At 43.3% G+C, this 19,688-nt stretch overlaps 1 protein-coding gene across 2 annotated transcripts in view; it reads right to left on the bottom strand.

Annotated features, from left to right (window-relative positions):
* LOC120028263 (RNA-binding protein Musashi homolog 2-like) overlaps nt 1-19,688 on the bottom strand; it is a 323,422-nt gene that overhangs the window by 92,102 nt on the left and 211,632 nt on the right. For both annotated transcript variants that reach the window (XM_038973438.1, XM_038973439.1), the window contains exon 8: nt 2,272-2,354. In XM_038973438.1, the coding sequence (XP_038829366.1) occupies nt 2,272-2,354 (83 nt within the window). The remainder of the gene's footprint in view (nt 1-2,271; nt 2,355-19,688) is intronic.

The raw sequence follows: 19,688 nt of genomic DNA, 5'->3' as shown, positions 1-19,688 counted from the left end.
TGCAGTAGTTTATGTGTCGGGGGGCTAGGGTCAGTTGGTTATACCTGGAGTACTTCTCCTGTCTTATCCAGTGTCCTGTGTGAATTTAAGTATGCTCTCTCTAATTCTCTCGTTCTCTCTTTCTCTCTGAGAACCTGAGCCCTAGGACCATACGTCAGGACTACCGGGCATGCTGACACCTTGCTGTCCCCAGTCCGCCTGGCCTTGCTGCTATTCCAGTTTCAACTGTTCTGCCTGCGGTTACGAAACCCCTACCTGTCCCAGACCTGCTGTTTTCAACTCTTAATGATCGGCTATGAAAAGCCAACTGAGATTTATTCCTGATTATTATTTGACCATGCTTGTCATTTATGAACATTTTGAAAATCTTGGCTCTCTCTAATTTTCTCCTTCTCTCTTTCTTTCTCTCGGAGGACCTGAGCCCTAGGACCATACGTCGGGACTACCGGCCGTGGTGACTCCTTGCTGTCCCCAGTCCGCCTGGCCTTGCTGCTATTCCAGTTTCAACTGTTCTGCCTGCGGTTATGGAACCCCTACCTGTCCCAGACCTGCTGTTTTCAACTCTTAATGATCGGCTATGAAAAGCCAACTGAGATTTATTCCTGATTATTATTTGACCATGCTTGTCATTTATGAACATTTTGAAAATCTTGGCTCTCTCTAATTTTCTCCTTCTCTCTTTCTTTCTCTCGGAGGACCTGGGCCCTAGGACCATGCGTCGGGACTGCCGCCCGTGGTGACTCCTTGCTGTCCCCAGTCCGCCTGGCCTTGCTGCTATTCCAGTTTCAGCTGTTCTGCCTGCGGTTATGGAACCGCCACCTGTCCCAGACCTGTTGTTTTTCAACTCTTAATGATCAGCTATGAAAAGCCAACTGAAAATTATTCATGATTATTATTTGACCATGCTTGTCACTTATGAACATTTTTGAACATCTTGGCATAGTTCTGTTATAATCTCCACCCGGCACAGCCAGAAGAGGACTGGCCACCCCTCATAGCCTGGTTCCTCTCTAGGTTTCTTCCTAGGTTTTGGCCTTTCTAGGGAGTTTTTCCTAGCCACCGTGCTTCTACACCTGCATTACTAGCTGTTTGGGGTTTTAGGCTGGGTTTCTGTACAGCACTTCGAGATATTAGCTGATGTACGAAGGGCTATATAAAATAAAATTGATTGATTGATTGATTGAGTAGTAGTGGTAGTGTTGACTAAGGAGGGAGAGTAGAGTAGTAGTGGTAGTGTTGCCTAAGGAAAGAGAGTAGTGTAGTAGTGGTAGTGTTGACTAAGAAGGGAGAGTAGAGTAGTAGTGGTAGTGTTGACTAAGGAGGGAGAGTAGAGTAGTAGTGGTAGTGTTGACTAATGAGGGAGAGTAGAGTATTAGTGGTAGTGTTGCCTAAGGAAAGAGAGTAGTGTAGTAGTGGTAGTGTTGACTAAGGAGGGAGAGTAGAGTAGTAGTGGTAGTGTTGACTAAGGAAAGAGAGTAGTGTAGTAGTGGTAGTGTTGACTAAGGAGGGAGAGTTGTCAGTGCACGGCAGGTCAGGATATGGAGCCATGTAGGGTCTGATACGCTCCCCCTACGCTGCTATACTGCACTGTCTGAGCCACAGCAGGCTGCATGAGTGACAAGCAACTAGCGTAGGCTAACGCTACACCCAGGCGTCACCACCACCACCACCCTCATCCTCTCTGCACACCATTGCCTCGCCATCCTGGGCCTCAGCCAGCCTGCTCACAGCCTACCCCCACCACTACCTGGTCAACAGGCCATTAACCCTGACCCAAAATCAGTCTACTGGAAACACACTGCCACTACTGAAGATTAAGAATAAACATCAACACCAGGTCTGGCATCAGGTGTGGCATTGAAACAGCCTGGACTGATAGGTTTAATGTTTTTTTATAATACCACCAGCTTTCACAGACATGGATAGCTGTTCCAGCCTGATTTGCAGGGTGGTTTTGCGTGAGGTAGGGACAGGTTGTTTTGCCCTTCTGCCAGGAACGACTCACAAACACAATTTCATGGTGTGTGGTCATCGGTGCACAGTGCACACCACTGACTCCATATCCCTAAAAACCTCTGTGTGTGTGTGTGTGTGTGTGTGTGTGTGTGTGTGTGTGTGCGCGTGCGTGCGTGCGTGCGTGCGTGCGTGCGTGCGTGCGTGCGTGCGTGCGTGCGTGCGTCTGCCATCGTTCCCGCTGTGCTAAAGAGAAAATCAAATATTAATCCAGCCAGCAACGCACCGTCCACCATTTGAAAAGCGAGAGCCACTCACCATTTTATTATTGATTTCATGAAAGTGGATCTCGCATACTTTCTCCACAACGTCCTCAACCTCGAAAGTTACAAAGCCGAAACCTGCAGGGAGGACAGAGAGGTAGAGAATGACAGGAAGAGGGGGACAGAGAGAGAAAGAGAGTGAGTGAAAAGGAGAAAAAGGCAGAGAGAAATAAAGCATTGGTTATAGTCAAAATTCATAGAACAACTTGAATTTGCAAGACAGGCAACATATGAAAATGTGTCCACTAAATTTAGCTAAACCCTGTGTTATCAGGACCGAATAAAGACGCAGTTATAGATCTGGAACGGCCTTACAGCTATGTGCAATAAAAATGATACAGTTCTCATTATTAGAATAACTATATTCCTGCTTCACAGACAGAAGAGGAGGGAAATGCCACAAAGCTCATTAAAGGAAGTTCATGGACTTTGGCCTAGCCCGTGAATTTCATTACAGATATTCTCTGCTCTTCATTGATATTTCACTGTAAAACACATTCTAGTTTTATGGTAATGTCAGGCCATATCATATTATTGATATACAGAACATTATATAAATCTCTCAAATCAGCAACAAACACTAATTGATAACTAATAGAGGGTAATCTAGTAACTCATGGCTTGACCGGATTATCTCATTCTTAACTAATAGTGGCAGGCAGGTTGCCTAGCAGCAAGCCAGCAACCGGACACGAAAAATCTGACAGGAAGTTAGCTGGCATCAGGGTCAGGGGCGGAGCCAGAGGGGTGTCCGGGCTGCCACCCCCAAAATTTCATTTGCTACTGTCACGGCCGTTTTAAGAAGTGGACCAAAGCGCGGCGTGGTGAGCGTACATATTCCCTTCTATTTAGAAATAACGACAAAAACAATACAAAAACAACCGTGAAGCTTAAGGGCTATGTGCCACAAACAAAGTTAACTTCCCACAACCAAAGGAGGGAAAAAGGGATACCTAAGTATGGTTCCCAATCAGAGACAACGATAGACAGCTGTCCCTGATTGAGAACCATACCCGGCCAAAACATAGAAATACGAAAATCATAGAAAACAAAACATAGAATGCCCACCCCAAATCACACCCTGACCAAACCAAATAGAGACATAAAAAGGCTCTCTAAGGTCAGGGCGTGACAGCTACTGGCAGTTTGATGCTGTTTGACATCTCATTTCACCTCTTGTTGAAAGAAGCATTTATTTTGATGTTCGGCGGCGCATTTTCAAATCGAGGACGAGGAAGAGAGAATATTAACATTGGTTGCGAGATACAGAAGAATAAGAAGAACATACAGAAGAAGAGAGAATATTTCGCGATTGGCGAAAGCATCATATTTGAAGTAAGTTTTAAAGTTTAGCATCGGGTTTAGGTTTCCTGAACAACTTTTATGAAAGTTGAGTTGCTGTGTAAGTTAACGTTAGACCTTTGGCTCCATTAACAGACAGTTAATCAGATAAGAGAGATCGGTTCCCAATGTAGCCTAACATTATGTTTACATCTGTGCTAGTAATACACACATATACAGTGCAGTGTCGTAAGTTACAGTATACGAATGTTTAGCTAACGTGGGGTAACTAGTAGCCTATTTTTGCATAGGGTCAATTAAACATAAAAAAAGGGAGAGATATCAGACTTCTGTTCCAAAAGGACCCAATGGTAGGCCAGGCCTATACTTTAAACTACACATTTTAGTTAGCAGCTGTTAGTATCTAATCTTGTGGATCCCTTAATTATACATTTTCATAGAGATATGACACATTATTTAACGTGTATTTCAGACATTTCAAGATCCAGAGAAGAGGGTCCTGTACAGCGTGTTTGAAAACGTTTCTCAGAACTCAGCGTAGTACTAGGAAAAGGGCTTTCAACAGATTCTGCTATAAGGACAATTCATGGCTTGAATATTCTGTATGTCAAGATTCAACTTATTGTTTCGCCTGTAGGCATTTTTCTCTGCCCAATACACCTGAATCTGCCTTCACATCATAGTCAGGTTTTTGTAACTGGAAAAAGGCGCTGTTTAACTTCTTGACACTAGGGGGGCGCCATTTCGACTTTGTAAAAATTCGTTCCCAAATTAAACTGCCTCGTACTCAATTCTTGCTCGTACAATATGCATATTATTATTACTATTGGATAGAAAACACTCTCTAGTTTCTAAAACCGTTTGAATTATTTCTCTGAGTGAAACAGAACTCATTCTGCAGCACATTTCCTGTCAGGGAGTGAGATTTCAGAAATCGAGGTCCCTGTTCTGAGGTCAGTTTATAAGTCCCCATGTAAGCCATCGGGCTACATGCACTGCATACGCCTTCCTCTAGTTGTCAGTAAGCGGGGAGAATTTGAATGGAGTGGATTGCGCAATCTGGGGCCCTATATAAGACCGTGGAACGGAAGTACCGTTCTTTTCAACGGTGCGCCTGGCGCATCAGGGACATCACAATGGCCTCCTGCAAAGCTTTCGTTTTAGCAGTTCTGTATCTCCGGTCATGTTTTTATTCGTTATAGTTGTTAAAGACATCATAAGGTAGTTAATTTAAACCGACTTATAGCAGTTTATATCAGTTTATTGCGATTTTCCTGGATTTCTTTGTGATGCGCTTTCACGAGTTGGACACCTCTCCAGTGGGTGGCTATCGTTAGCTGCTTTTTCCACATGAGAAGAGGACATCTTTCAACCAAAAGACGATTGTTCTGGAGAAAGGACACCTTGCCCAAGATTCTGATGGAAGCTCGGCAAATAGTAAGCAATCTTTATGTTGTTAATTCGTATTTATGTTGACAAATGTCAAATAATAATTCCGCCATGAATTTCGGTGCGGTCTCGCTTTAGCGCACGCTGTATGCTTGAAGTAACGTTAATTTTAAAAATGTAACACAGCGATTGCATTAAGAACTAATTTGTCTTTCATTTGCTGTCCAACTTGTATTTTTTAGTCAAGTTTATGAATAGTTTTCGATTAGAATAGGTGCCTCTCCAAGATGGCGCCGGACAGATTGCTTGAAGTTTTGGCCACTAATCACATTGTATAACCACGATTTGTGCCGCTAAATATGCACATTTTCGAACAAACTCTATATGCATTGTGTAATATGATGTTATAGGACTGTCAACTGAAGAATTCTGAGAAGGTTAGTGAAAAAATTTATATATTTTGGTGGTTTATACGTTATCGCTATATTTGGCTTGAATCAATGCTGTTGTGATGTTTGCTATTGTGGTAAGCTAATATAACGCTATATTGTGTTTTCGCTGTAAAACACTTAGAAAATCTGAAATATTGGCTGGATTCACAAGATCTGTGTCTTTCATCTGCTGTACGCTGTGTATTTTTAAGAAATGTTTTATGATGAGTAATTAGGTAATACACGATGGTCTCTGTAGTTATTCTAGTCGCTTTGGTGAGAGTTGTGATGGTGGCTGCAATGGTAAACTATGATTTATACCTGAAATATGCACATTTTTCTAACAAAACATATGCTATACAATAAATATGTTATCAGACTGTCATCTGATGAAGTTGTTTCTTGGTTAGTGGCTATTTATATCTTTATTTGGTCGAATTTGTGATAGCTACTGATGGAGTAAAAAAATGGTGGAGTAAAAAAGTGGTGTCTTTTGCTAACGTGGTTAGCTAATAGATTTACATATTGTGTCTTCCCTGTAAAACATTTTAAAAATCAGAAATGATGGCTGGATTCACAAGATGTGTATCTTTCATCTGGTGTCTTGGACTTGTGATTTCATGAACATTTTATTATATGATATCCCTGTGGCTTTAGGCTAGGCTATGCTAGTCAGCTTTTTTGATGGGGGGGATCCCGGATCCGGGTTTGTGAGGCGTTAGAGGTTAAAGATTCTGGGTTTAAGCTCCATTCAAAGGCAGAGCATCATATCAATTCTATGTATGCTTGGAATCAGCATAAAGGGCTATTGACAGCAACTCATCAATGTTAGATGTCATAAATGAGGACCGGAAAAAGAAAGTGGAGGAAAACTGTACTTACATTAAAACAATTGCATTTGTGCTCCTTGTAACTGCAACTCTAACTATAGCACAGAGAGGTCATCGAGAGACTGATGACTCACAACAAGGGTATTTTTTGACAATCTTAGAATAAATAGCAAAGCATGACCCTCTAATAGAGAAAAGGATGAATGCATGTGGCAATGCTAAGTACACAAGCCACCAAATCCAGAACAAAGTTCTTGAGGGCTTAGCTGAGATGGTACAAAGTTAAATAATAAGAGAAGTAAAAGAAATTGAAGTTTTTAGTGTAATTGCTGATTAAACCAAAGATCTAAAGAAATAAATAACTTTTATTAAATGTCTTTAGTTGTGAGGTACTATTACAACGGGGCCATCCATGAAATCTTTTTACACTTTCAGTTAGCTGAAAGCTTAGATGCAGCAGGTCTCACAAAAATGATAATTGATTGCCTTGAAAAACATGGTCTGGACTACAGAAATAATGTTGTGGGGCAAGGCTATGAAGGTGCATCCATCATGAGCGGAAACCATTCTGGTGTGTCTGCACGGATTAAAAACAGTGCAAGATTTGCATTTTATGTGCACTGTAATGCACATTGTTTGAATTTGGTTCTTGTCGATGCTGTAAAATCAGTGCCTGAGGCAGTTCACTGTTTTGCTCTCCTGCAGAATCTTCATAACTTTGTATCTGGCTCGTACGTTCATCTCAAATGGCTTGCAGTTCAGAAAGAGCTGTATCCACAGCAGCAGTCCAGGGAACTACAGGCATGCATATACACGGCATGCTGTAATCTGAGGGACAGGCTTCCAGCAGTTCTGAGAGTGCTACAGGATATCAGAAAATAGTGGTGATAGATCAGTGGAGGCAAGCGACCTTCTTTCTCAGATAGATTTACATTTCATTGGGCTTTGGTTACCTTTTGTAAAGTGCTTGGTGACGCCAAATGTCTTTCTGACATGTTCCAATCAAGCTCTCTTGACCTAGCAAGGGCTGTGCATCTAGTAGGTGCCCTTACAGACACATTACAGGACTACAGAAGTGAGGGTTACTTTGGAGAACTATGGAAAGATGTTGAAGAGATTGCAGAGCACTGCAAAATAAGTGTACAAACAGTGTGTAAAAGACAGCCTAAAACAAGCTTAAGATTTCACGCCTCATTGATGATGAGCACTGTAGGACAGAAAAATAGTGACCAAAGTGATGGTGAGAGCTTCCAAAGAGCAATCTTTTATCAGGTGCTTGACAGTCTCACAGCTGAGCTGCAGAGGTGTTTTTCAAAGAAGAATTGCGAGATAATGCAAGGGGTCCAGTCTCTCAACCCAAAGAGTATAACATTCTTGAATGAGGAGCCTCTGTTTGCCTTTGCTCACACCTTTGAGTCAGATTTAGAGGACCTCAAACATGAGGTTCATCAAACCAAACGGCTTCTTGATAGGAGAGAGAAAAGTGGAAGGGACAGACCGTCTACTCTCCTTGACTTTGTTGTGTTTCTAGAACCTTATAAAGAGGTCTTCCATGAGCTATTTCGACTTTGTAAGATTTCTGTTGTTGCACCAGTCAGCAGTGCTTCTTGCGAGAGAAGCTTCTCAGCTTTAAAACGGATTAAAACCCACCTTAGGACAACAATGGTTGATGACAGGTTAAGTCACCTCGGAATTCTCAGTGTTGAGTCAAGGAGGGCACGCTCCCTCAACATGGATAAGTTTGTGAAACATTTAGCCAGTTCTCACCAGAACTGCAGAATTATGCTGTTTTAAATCTACCTAGGATCCGCTGCTCATGATTAAAACCTGCACTGTGTACTAGCTAGTACACTGACGTTCTAAAAAGATAAATCCAAAGGGTATCATGTCACACAGAATCAATTTGGTAAATTCCCCAACTTTTCTTTGCTATTAGTTAACATGATATATATGAGCATAAATATGATACTGTAAGTTTGTAATGTTGATGGGCACCAAAATTATTTATATTTTTCAAGTCCATTTCTGCTTGATGCCTGGTATGTCAAATTGCAAATTTACTTTTTTTCAATTTATGTAACACACAAATGGTATCTTATCTACTTGGTGCTTGAGCTTTATTTTCTGAAAATATTTTGGATGTACAACATTTATAGACCCAGATTATATATTAATGAAAACAGTGACCCAAGTCTCTCCAGTACGTGAGTACAGTACAATGTGTGAGAGAGTGAGTGAGTGAGTGAGTGAGTGAGTGAGTGAGTGAGTGAGTGAGTGAGTGAGTGAGTGAGTGAGTGAGTGAGTGAGTGAGTGAGTGAGCGAGTGAGAGAGCGAGTGAGAGAGAGAGAGAGAGCTGCAGTTCCGAGGTAGAGACACTGACTATTCATAGTATGTTAAAGAATTCTAGTGAAGTAACCATTTTGGACCACATTATCTGCCATACTGAAGAACTCCGGGTTAAGTGAATTATCACTGCTCCTTAGATGCCAGGTTAGGGTTACACTATTTTCTGTCATGGACTATGGACCCCCTGAAGTAGCCTTGGCCACCCCATGTAGAAAACTCTAGTTCCGCCACTGATCAGGGTTGCTGGTATCAAATGTTAGATGCCATTGCCTCGGTTGGGCCTTATGTGCAATTGACCAACAAAGTGATCTTCATCTGAGAGGATAATCTAGTGGCTCATGGGCTAAAAATTGACCAGATTATCTACATGTCATATAAAGCGATTACATCATGAAGGCATATACAAAGGATACAGACACCCAAAAAAGCCCACGTGCGCTAACACACACACTTACACACTAATCAGTACACTCTCTAAAACAAACACACGGAGCGGAGCGAAATAAAGCAGAAGTTTTGCGACCTGCTGTGACAAGCTAAAACAAGGCTTTGGCTTTAAAGAGAATGGGAGATAAGCATGTGGGAGTCAGGAGTTCAAAAGGGTTTGACAGAGAGCCAGCACGTGGCCAGGCGCCCCCCCCCTTCTCCACACACGCAAGCAGATAAGGGCAGATAAAGAGGCGGGAGGACTGATAAGAGGGTCAAGAGAGAGCAACCGTTCCGACAACACCCCCTGTCCTGTCCCGCCTCTGCACACACCACAGTACACTAACAATGAGTTATTACACAGTACAGTGCAGGACATTCAATTCACAAACACACACACAGGTACAGAAACTCTGCCTGAATGTTATATGTACACATAGTCCACCCCCCCATATGAAGTTGAATCCATACAGGCATTAGACATCATCAAACAGGTATCAGTGATCAAAGCCGCCTACACTCTCTCTAGTGAAAGGCAGGAAGTGAAGTTCATTAGTCTATGACCTGCCCTCTCTCCATGACTTCCTGTTCTGATCCAGGGGGATCACACGTCAGACAGAGAACTCAACTCACAACCCCCATTCCTCAACTCTCAAGCCTCTCTCGGCCAATCTCTCTCTCAGGAACATACAGTATTAGATCAATGAAACACAGATCACATGCAGTGCACTCGGAAAGTATTCAGACCCCTTGACTTTTTCCACATTTTGTCACGTTACAGCCTTACTCTAAAATGAATTTTTAAAATATATATATCCTCAATCTACACACAATACCCAATAATTTATGTATTTATTATTATTTAACCTTTATTTAACTAGGCAAGTCAGTTAAGAACAAATTCTTATTTACAATGACGGTCCACCCCAACGACACTGGGCCAATTGTGCACCGCCCTATGGGACTCCCAATCACAGCCGGATGTGATGCAGCCTGGATAATGACAAAGTGAAAACAGGTTTTTGGACATTTTTGCGAATTTATAAAAAATAAGAAACAGAATTACTTTATTTTTTTTATTTACATACAGTCGGAAGTTTACATACACTTAGGTTGGAGTCATTAAAACTTGTTTTTCAACCACTCCACAAATTTCTTGTTAACAAACTATAGATTTGGCAAGTCAGTTAGGACATCTACTTTGTGCATGACACAAGTCATTTTTCCAACAATTGTTTACAGACAGATTATTTATAATTTATAATTATTTATATCACAATTCCAGTGGGTCAGACGTTTACATACACTAAGTTGACTGTGCCTTTAAACAGCTTGGAAAATTCCAGAAAATTATGTCATGGCTTTAGAAACTTATGATAGGCTAATTGACATCATTTGAGTCAATTGGAGGTGTACCTGTGGATGTATTTCAAGGCCTACCTTCAGACTCAGTGCCTCTTTGCTTGGGATCATGGGAAAATCAAAAGAAATCAGCCAACACATCAGAAAAAATTGTAGGCCTCCACAAGTCTGGTTCATCCTTGAGAGCAATTTCCAAATGCCTTCATCTACCTTCATCTGTACAAACAATAGTACGCAAGTATAAACACCATGGGACCACACAGCTGTCATACCGCTCAAGAAGGAGACGCGCTCTGTCTCCTAGAGATGAACGTACTGTGGTGCGAAAAGTGCAAATCAATCCCAGAACAACAGCAAAGGACCTTGTGAAGATGCTAGAGGAAACAGGTACAAAAGTATCTGTATCCACAGTAAAACGAGTCCTATATCGACATAACCTGAAAGGCCGCTCAGCAAGGAAGAAGCCACTGCTCCAAAACCACCCTAAAAAAGCGAGACTCTGGTTTGCAACTGCACATGGACAAAGATCGTACTTTTTGGAGAAATGTCCTCTGGTCTGATGAAACAAAAATAGAACTGTTTTGCCATAACGACCATCATTATGTTTGGAGGGAAAAGGGGGAGGCTTGCAAGCCGAAGAACACCATCCCAACCGTGACGCACGGGGGAGGCAGCATCATGGTGTGGGGGTGCTTTGCTGCAGGAGGGACTGGTGTACTTCACAAAATAGATGGCATCATGAGGATGGAAAATTTATGGATATTTTGAAGCAACATCTCAAGACATCAGTCAGGAAGTTAAAGCTTGGTCGCAAATGGGTCTTCTAAATGGGCAACAACCCCAAGCATACTTCCAAAGTTGTGGCAAAGACAACAAAATCAAGGTATTGGAGTGGCCATCACAAAGCCCTGACCTCAATCCTATAGAAAATTTGTGGCCAGAACTGAAAAGCCGTGTGCGAGCAAAGAGGCTTACAAACCGGACTCAGTTACACCAGCTCTGTCAGGAGGAATGGGCCAACATTCACCCAACTTCTTGTGGGAAGTTGTGTGGAAGGCTACCCAAAACATTTGACCCAAGTTACACAATTTAAAGGCAATGCTACAAAATACTAATTCAGTGTATGTAAACTTCTGACCCACTGGGAATGTGATGAAAGAAATAAAATCTGAAATAAATCATTCTTTCTACTATTATTCTGACATTTCACATTCTTAAAATAAAGTGGTGATCCTAACTGACCAAAGACAGGGAATTTTTACTAGGATTAAATGTCAGGAATTGTGAAAAACGGATTTTAAATTTATTTAGCTAAGGTGTAACTTCCGACTTCAACTGTACGTATTCAGACCTGTTGCTATGAGACTCTAAATTTAGCTCTGGTGCATCCTGTTTCCATTGATCATCCTTGAGATGTTTCTACAACTTGATTAGAGTCCACCTGTCTATATAAAGGTCCCACAGTTGTCAGTGCATGTCAGAGCAAAAACCAAGCGGGCTGTCATGTGCCTTTTACTGAGGAGTGGCTTCCGTCTGGCCACTGTACCATAAAGGCCTGATTGGTGGAGTGCTGCAGACTCAGAGCAAAAACCAAGCCATGAGGTCGAAGGAATTGCCTGTGGAGCTCAGATACAGGATTGTGTCGAGGCACAGATCTAGGGAAGGGTACCAAAACATTTCTGCAGCATAGGAAGGTCCCCAAGAACACAGTGGCTTCCATCATTCTTAAATGGAAGAAGTTTGGAACCACCAAGACTCTTCCTAGAACTGTCCGCCCGGCCAAACTGAGCAATCGGGGTAGAAAGGCCTTGGTCAGGGAGGTGACCAAGAACTCGATGGTAACTCCGACAGAGCTCCAGAGATACACTGTGGATATAGGAGAACCTTCCAGAAGGACAACCATCTCTGCAGCACTCCACCAATCAGGCCTTTATGGTACAGTGGCCAGACGGAAGTAAAAGGCACATGACAGCCCACTTGGAGTTTGCCAAAGGGCACCTAAAGGACTCAGACCATGAGAAATAAGATTAGCTAGTATGATGAAACCAAGATTGAACTCTTTGGCCTGAATGCCAAGTGTCACCCCAAGTGTCACGCCAGGACAACGCAGGAGTGGCTTCGGGACAAGTCTCTGAATGTCCTTGAGTGGCCCAGCCAGAGCCCGGACTTGAACGCGATCGGACATCTCTGGAGAGACCTGAAAATAGCTGTGCAGCGACACTCCCCACCCAGCTTTAGAGGATCTGCAGAGAAGAATGGGAGAAACTCCCCAAATACAGGTGTGCCAAGCTTGTAAGGTCATACCCAAGAAGACTCAAGGCTCTAAGGTGCTTCAATAACGTACAATAGAGTAAAGGGTCTGAATACTTATGCAAATGTGATATTTCAGTTCTTAATTTTAATTTATTTCCAAACATTTCTAAAAACCTGTTTTTGCTTTGTCATTATGGGGTATTGTGTGTAGATTGATGAGGATATTATACTTTTTTTTAAACACATTTTAGAACAAGGCTGTAATGTAACAAAATGTAGAAAAAGTCAAGGGGTCTGAATACTTTCTGAATGCACTATACATCTAGCTCCTAGTCATTCATTCACTGTCACTCTCGCTCTCAATTAAATTCAAAGGGCTTTACTGGCATGGGAAACATGCTTACATTTCCAAAGCAAATGGAATAGACAAACAAATGGGAAAGAAACAAGGGAAACATTAGTAAACATTATACTCACAAAAGTTTTAAAAGAATATAGACATTTCAAATGTTATATTATTGACTATGTACAGTGTTGTGTCAATATGCAAGTAGTTGAAGTCTGAATTGGAAACGAAATAAACAGATAAATATTGGTGGTATTTATAATATTGTTTGTGATCCACTGGTTGCCCTTTTCTCATGGCAACGGGCCACAAATCTTGCTGCTGCAATATTTCACCTAACAGATATGGAAGTTTATCAATATTTGATTTGTTTTCATAATTCTTTGTGGGTCTATGTGATCTGAGGGAAATATGTGTCTCTAATGTGGTCATACATTTAGGAGGAGGTCAGGAAGTGTAGCTCAGTTTCCACCTCATTTGGGGGCAGTGGACACATAGCCTGTCATCTCTCGAGAGCCGGGTCTGCCTATGGCCGCCTCTTTCAATAGCAAGGCTATGCTCACTGAGTCTCGATCTCATCTCTTCCCTCTCGATCTCATCTCTTCCCTCTCGATCTCATCTCTTCCCTCTCGATCTCATCTCTTCCCTCTATTTCTCATCTCTTCCCACTCTCTCTTCTCTCTGACAGATCCTCCTGTCAATTCTCTCTGGTCTGGGTCTCAGTCAGCCCCGGGCCTTTCTCCCTCCGTATGTATCCTCTGCTCTCATTCGCTTAAGCACCTCTGTGTGCTCCCTCTGTGTCAGCTAATCAAAAACCAGGGCTCTGCCTCCCATCTGCATTCAGTCCAGTCATCATCCAGTACAGAGCACATTACTCCTGGCCCCGTGTACTGGGGCCTCCCCCGGTCCCCATTAGTAATGAATCAAATCAAAGACAACCGCCGCACATTCATTCTGTTTAAAGGCAGCAGGTAGAGTAGGAGGACACATTCATTCTGTTTAAAGGCAGCAGGTAGAGTAGGAGGACACATTCATTCTGTTTAAAGGCAGCAGGTAGAGTAGGAGGACACATTCATTCTGTTTAAAGGCAGCAGGTAGAGTAGGAGGACACATTCATTCTGTTTAAAGGCAGCAGGTAGAGTAGGAGGACACATTCATTCTGTTTAAAGGCAGCAGGTAGAGTAGGAGGACACATTCATTCTGTTTAAAGGCAGCAGGTAGAGTAGGAGGACACATTCATTCTGTTTAAAGGCAGCAGGTAGAGTAGGAGGACACATTCATTCTGTTTAAAGGCAGCAGGTAGAGTAGGAGGACACATTCATTCTGTTTAAAGGCAGCAGGTAGAGTAGGAGGACACATTCATTCTGTTTAAAGGCAGCAGGTAGAGTAGGAGGACACATTCATTCTGTTTAAAGGCAGCAGGTAGAGTAGGAGGACACATTCATTCTGTTTAAAGGCAGCAGGTAGAGTAGGAGGACACATTCATTCTGTTTAAAGGCAGCAGGTAGAGTAGGAGGACACATTCATTCTGTTTAAAGGCAGCAGGTAGAGTAGGAGGACACATTCATTCTGTTTAAAGGCAGCAGGTAGAGTAGGAGGACACATTCATTCTGTTTAAAGGCAGCAGGTAGAGTAGGAGGACACATTCATTCTGTTTAAAGGCAGCAGGTAGAGTAGGAGGACACATTCATTCTGTTTAAAGGCAGCAGGTAGAGTAGGAGGACACATTCATTCTGTTTAAAGGCAGCAGGTAGAGTAGGAGGACACATTCATTCTGTTTAAAGGCAGCAGGTAGAGTAGGAGGACACATTCATTCTGTTTAAAGGCAGCAGGTAGAGTAGGAGGACACATTCATTCTGTTTAAAGGCAGCAGGTAGAGTAGGAGGACACATTCATTCTGTTTAAAGGCAGCAGGTAGAGTAGGAGGACACATTCATTCTGTTTAAAGGCAGCAGGTAGAGTAGGAGGACACATTCATTCTGTTTAAAGGCAGCAGGTAGAGTAGGAGGACACATTCATTCTGTTTAAAGGCAGCAGGTAGAGTAGGAGGACACATTCATTCTGTTTAAAGGCAGCAGGTAGAGTAGGAGGACACATTCATTCTGTTTAAAGGCAGCAGGTAGAGTAGGAGGACACATTCATTCTGTTTAAAGGCAGCAGGTAGAGTAGGAGGACACATTCATTCTGTTTAAAGGCAGCAGGTAGAGTAGGAGGACACATTCATTCTGTTTAAAGGCAGCAGGTAGAGTAGGAGGACACATTCATTCTGTTTAAAGGCAGCAGGTAGAGTAGGAGGACACATTCATTCTGTTTAAAGGCAGCAGGTAGAGTAGGAGGACACATTCATTCTGTTTAAAGGCAGCAGGTAGAGTAGGAGGACACATTCATTCTGTTTAAAGGCAGCAGGTAGAGTAGGAGGACACATTCATTCTGTTTAAAGGCAGCAGGTAGAGTAGGAGGACACATTCATTCTGTTTAAAGGCAGCAGGTAGAGTAGGAGGACACATTCATTCTGTTTAAAGGCAGCAGGTAGAGTAGGAGGACACATTCATTCTGTTTAAAGGCAGCAGGTAGAGTAGGAGGACACATTCATTCTGTTTAAAGGCAGCAGGTAGAGTAGGAGGACACATTCATTCTGTTTAAAGGCAGCAGGTAGAGTAGGAGGACACATTCATTCTGTTTAAAGGCAGCAGGTAGAGTAGGAGGACACATTCATTCTGTTTAAAGGCAGCAGGTAGAGTAGGAGGACACATTCATTCTGTTTAAAGGCAGCAGGTAGAGTAGGAGGACACATTCATTCTGTTTAAAGGCAGCAGGTAGAGTAGGAGGACACATTCATTCTGTTTAAAGGCAGCAGGTAGAGTAGGAGGACACATTCAATGGAAACATCTGTACTGTGAAGCGTTCTGTATCGTGTAAAAGTGAATCATGTTGTATACGGTTGGTTCAAGCTCGGCTTGTACATGTATATATAGCAGCTCCTGAATGTGTAGCACTGAGAGAGAAGATGTTTCATTTCGCGTCCACAAAGGACTCGTTTATCTGTGGTGCTCTCAGAGATATAAATCCACAGAGAGAGACTTCAACAGGTTTCCTGCGACAGGGGGAATAGGCACAAATCCAAGAAGACACAGCTAAAAGGGAATGTTGAGGTGGTGTGTTGTTGCGTGAGCGAGTGGGCTCTTTAAAGAGAGCATTAGGGGTGTGTGCTGTACATTTGAGGAAGTGTCCCCTGTGATATCTAGAGAGAAAGACATTTCCATGTGTCTGTTGAGGCCCCCGGGCAGCGTAATGCTTTCTGCCTTTGAGGATGGCTTGGGTCCTCCATATCTCCCCTCCCAACACCGCCCCCCAACCTTATCAGCGCCACAACGACCACTTCTGACAACCAACTAATCAGTTGTCAGGAGCAATTTCTCACCAGCCGAGAAGGAGCCACCGCCACTGGGTGGTGTGAAGCAGGAGGGAGAGGTAGGTGAAATACACCTGCCCCTTACAGGAGATATCTGCTCTCTCAAATCCACTCCTAGGAGTAGAGGCGGAGAGGACACTGCACCTCCTACACTAACCACCAGGAACAGTGTTGAGAGTCCTCGTTTTTCTTCTCCCTCAAATTACAGAGGGAGAAATTACAAGTTACTTGCTGAAAATCAAACATCTGCTTTGGGCCTGCATCAAAAGTTTCCCTAAATGCGCCTTGAAATGTGTATTCAGTATCTCTTCATCAGTCTCTCTCTATCTTCCACTCTCTGTCTTTCCTTCTCTCAGCTCCCTTTCCAAACCCGGGGTGTAGGGATGAGGATGAGGTAACGATCTGGTCTGCTGTCTCTGTCAGAGTTCACAGCACTATTGACAAAGTCAGCTCCCGCCTCAGCATTGACCGAGGCAGGTAGCCAATCAACTTGCTCCGGGAGGGGTCTGCTTAACGACGAGGCTGTAACTAACGGCCTTATCAAAGTCAGGAGAAAGAAGAGAGAGAGCAAGAGAGAGAGACAGTGAGATTGAGAGAGAGATAAGGAGAGAGATAAGGAGAGAGAGATGGAGGGAGAAAAGAGAGAGGGAGATGGAGAAAGATAAAGAGAGAGATGGAGAGAGAGATGGAGGGAGAAAAGAGAGAGGGAGATGGAGAAAGATAAAGAGAGAGATGGAGAGAGAGATGGAGGGAGAAAAGAGAGAGGGAGATGGAGAAAGATAAAGAGAGAGATGGAGAGAGAGATGGAGGGAGGGAGAAAAGAGAGAGGGAGATGGAGAAAGATAAAGAGAGAGATGGAGAGATGGAGGGAGAAAAGAGAGAGGGAGATGGAGAAAGATAAAGAGAGAGATGGAGAGATGGAGGGAGAAAAGAGAGAGGGAGATGGAGAAAGATAAAGAGAGATAAAGAGAGAGATGAAGAGAAAACAGAAGAAATGGTAGCGTTTGAGATGCGGCATCCCCTGCCTTGCCTCCTCGCAACATTAACTCATACATTTAGTGGACTAACCATCTAAACAGGCCATTTCCTCCTGCCTGCCACCCCCCACTGCTGCCTGGCTTACACACGTAGCTACCACCATGTACTGCTGGAGAACCACACAAACTGGTGTTCTCTCCTCACAATGTCAGACTTTGTTTTTTTTGTATTCTTTTTAAAAACTTTCCTAGACTATTCCCCTCAATGACAAAACATGGATTTCCAATCTGGGGTGCAGTAATAGGTGGTATGGTCATTACCAAGGCGTCGGGATGGATCTCACACTTAGTTGCTGGCGGCGGCTAACCGCACGGCGGTCTCTGCAGACACTCACCCCCCCAGACAGAGAGACATTCACAGCCTCTCACTAAACAAAGAGGCTGAAACAGCCAGCCTTAATGCCAGTTCCCATCGGAGCGCCGCAGCGCAAATACAATTCAAATGCTGAATCAATGAGTCGTCAACTGACCTTTGCGTCAAGAGGCCCAGTCTGCCCCCGGGCGGTTGGATGTATTTAAAAGGAAGAGGGAAGAGGTACATGACCAAATCACATATTAGTACCGTGGCTTCCATCCCCTGCAGAGGAGGACCAGTAAATAAGGGAAGCACACAGTGAATAGAGAGGGGAAGGAAGGGTTCTGCTTGTAGCCTGTGGCCCTTTCTCTTATAGACAGACAGACAGACCCACACAATCACGCACCTCAAGGGCAAACACACACATGCACACGTACATACAGACACACACACCAAGGAAGCCAAATAATGATCCTAACGATTGATTCATCTAGTAATAAAAAGATAAGCACTCAAAATAACAGTATTGCATTTCTCCTCAAGGCAAATACAGTCTACAAATCTGTTAAAGGGGCAATGGCCATGAATACAGATTAAGTATTTATTCAGAATGTAACAGAGATCTTTCCATTCTGCTCTGTATGTGTAAATAAATATACACTGTACCAGTTGGTGAAACTATATGAATGATTGAGAAAATAAAGTAGCGTTCAAAGATGATGAAAAACATTGGAGGCACAGCCTGGTTTGTTTTTCTCATTTAGGGCGCTTCGTCTCTCTCAATCGCCCTCTCCTTCTCCCTCTCTTTTGCTCATTCTCCCTCTCCAAAACCCCCATTCAATTTACTCCCAAGTGTGAGAAGTCATTTGCATACACACAGAAACTATGACAGCGCCGTCACCAATGGCATCCAATTTCTGTTCTCCATCAGAGTGTGTGAGGGCCAGGGAGGGCTCCGACATGCTTTGTCTTGGGGTGTGTGTGTATGTTGTTTATTGCTGTTGGTTTGTGTGTTACTGTGTGTGTATTTGTCTGTTTGTTTGTGACATCCTTCCTACAAAAGGACTTTTGGATGGATTTCAGGATCTAAATAATCAGTCCTTTTCAAAAGGACTGACCCTGGGCCTTCATGCATATGAGCGTGTCTGGAAGAGTGTACACGTGCACCCCGTTAGGCATGTGTGTACTCCCTTGTGCATATAAGCTTTTGTGTGTGTGTGTATGTATGTGAGTGTGCGACTGTGCGAGTGTGTGTGTGTGTGTGTGTGTGTGTGTGTGTGTGTGTGTGTGTGTGTGTGTGTGTGTGTGTGTGTGTGTGTGTGTGTGTGTGTGTGTGTGTGTTTGTGTGTTCCCATGCATCACCTCTGACAAGTCCCGGCTCCAAACCGCAATCAAACACCTTTCAGAGGAAAGTGAGAGGAGGGAGGTGAGGGGGGAGGCGCAGACAACAGCAGACACAAAATCAAAGCCGGGGTCAATTAAATTCTCCTCTGGCTGATAAATGGGTCCTCTTCCCCATCCATTAATAACCAGAGCCACGACAAAACTTGTCAATGGGGCTCATTTTTTACCCTGCCAGTCTGTCTGCTCTGTTCGCTAGGCTAGCAGTAAGCAGGGAGTGAGAGAGAGAGAGAGAAAACTAGCCTTGCTTCTCCTTGGGAGAGACCACAGGGGAGCAGCGGGTAAGATGCATCCTTAAAAGTCAATAAATAGATGGGCATGCATCGATGGGAGTTTGCGGTCTTATTTACACATCCTCTTAATCAAAAAGGGAGAAAAGAAACTTGGTAAGCTCTTGGGAACTCAGATCCCTTGTAAACTAAATGAGAGTGGACAGAGGAATCAATTGGAATACCAGCCATCCTGCTACATTATAATGACTCGGGTGAAATGCGTTTAGCAGAGTGACGGGAGGAGAAACGCCAGGAAAACAGAGAGGAGGAGGGAACGAAAAACCTGTCTGTCTGTCTGTCTGTCTGTCTG

This window comes from Salvelinus namaycush, chromosome 34 (genome assembly GCF_016432855.1).
Source record: "Salvelinus namaycush isolate Seneca chromosome 34, SaNama_1.0, whole genome shotgun sequence".
In the NCBI taxonomy this organism is placed as follows: Eukaryota; Metazoa; Chordata; class Actinopteri; order Salmoniformes; family Salmonidae; genus Salvelinus; species Salvelinus namaycush.
This window is presented reverse-complemented; position numbering and strand designations above follow the sequence as displayed.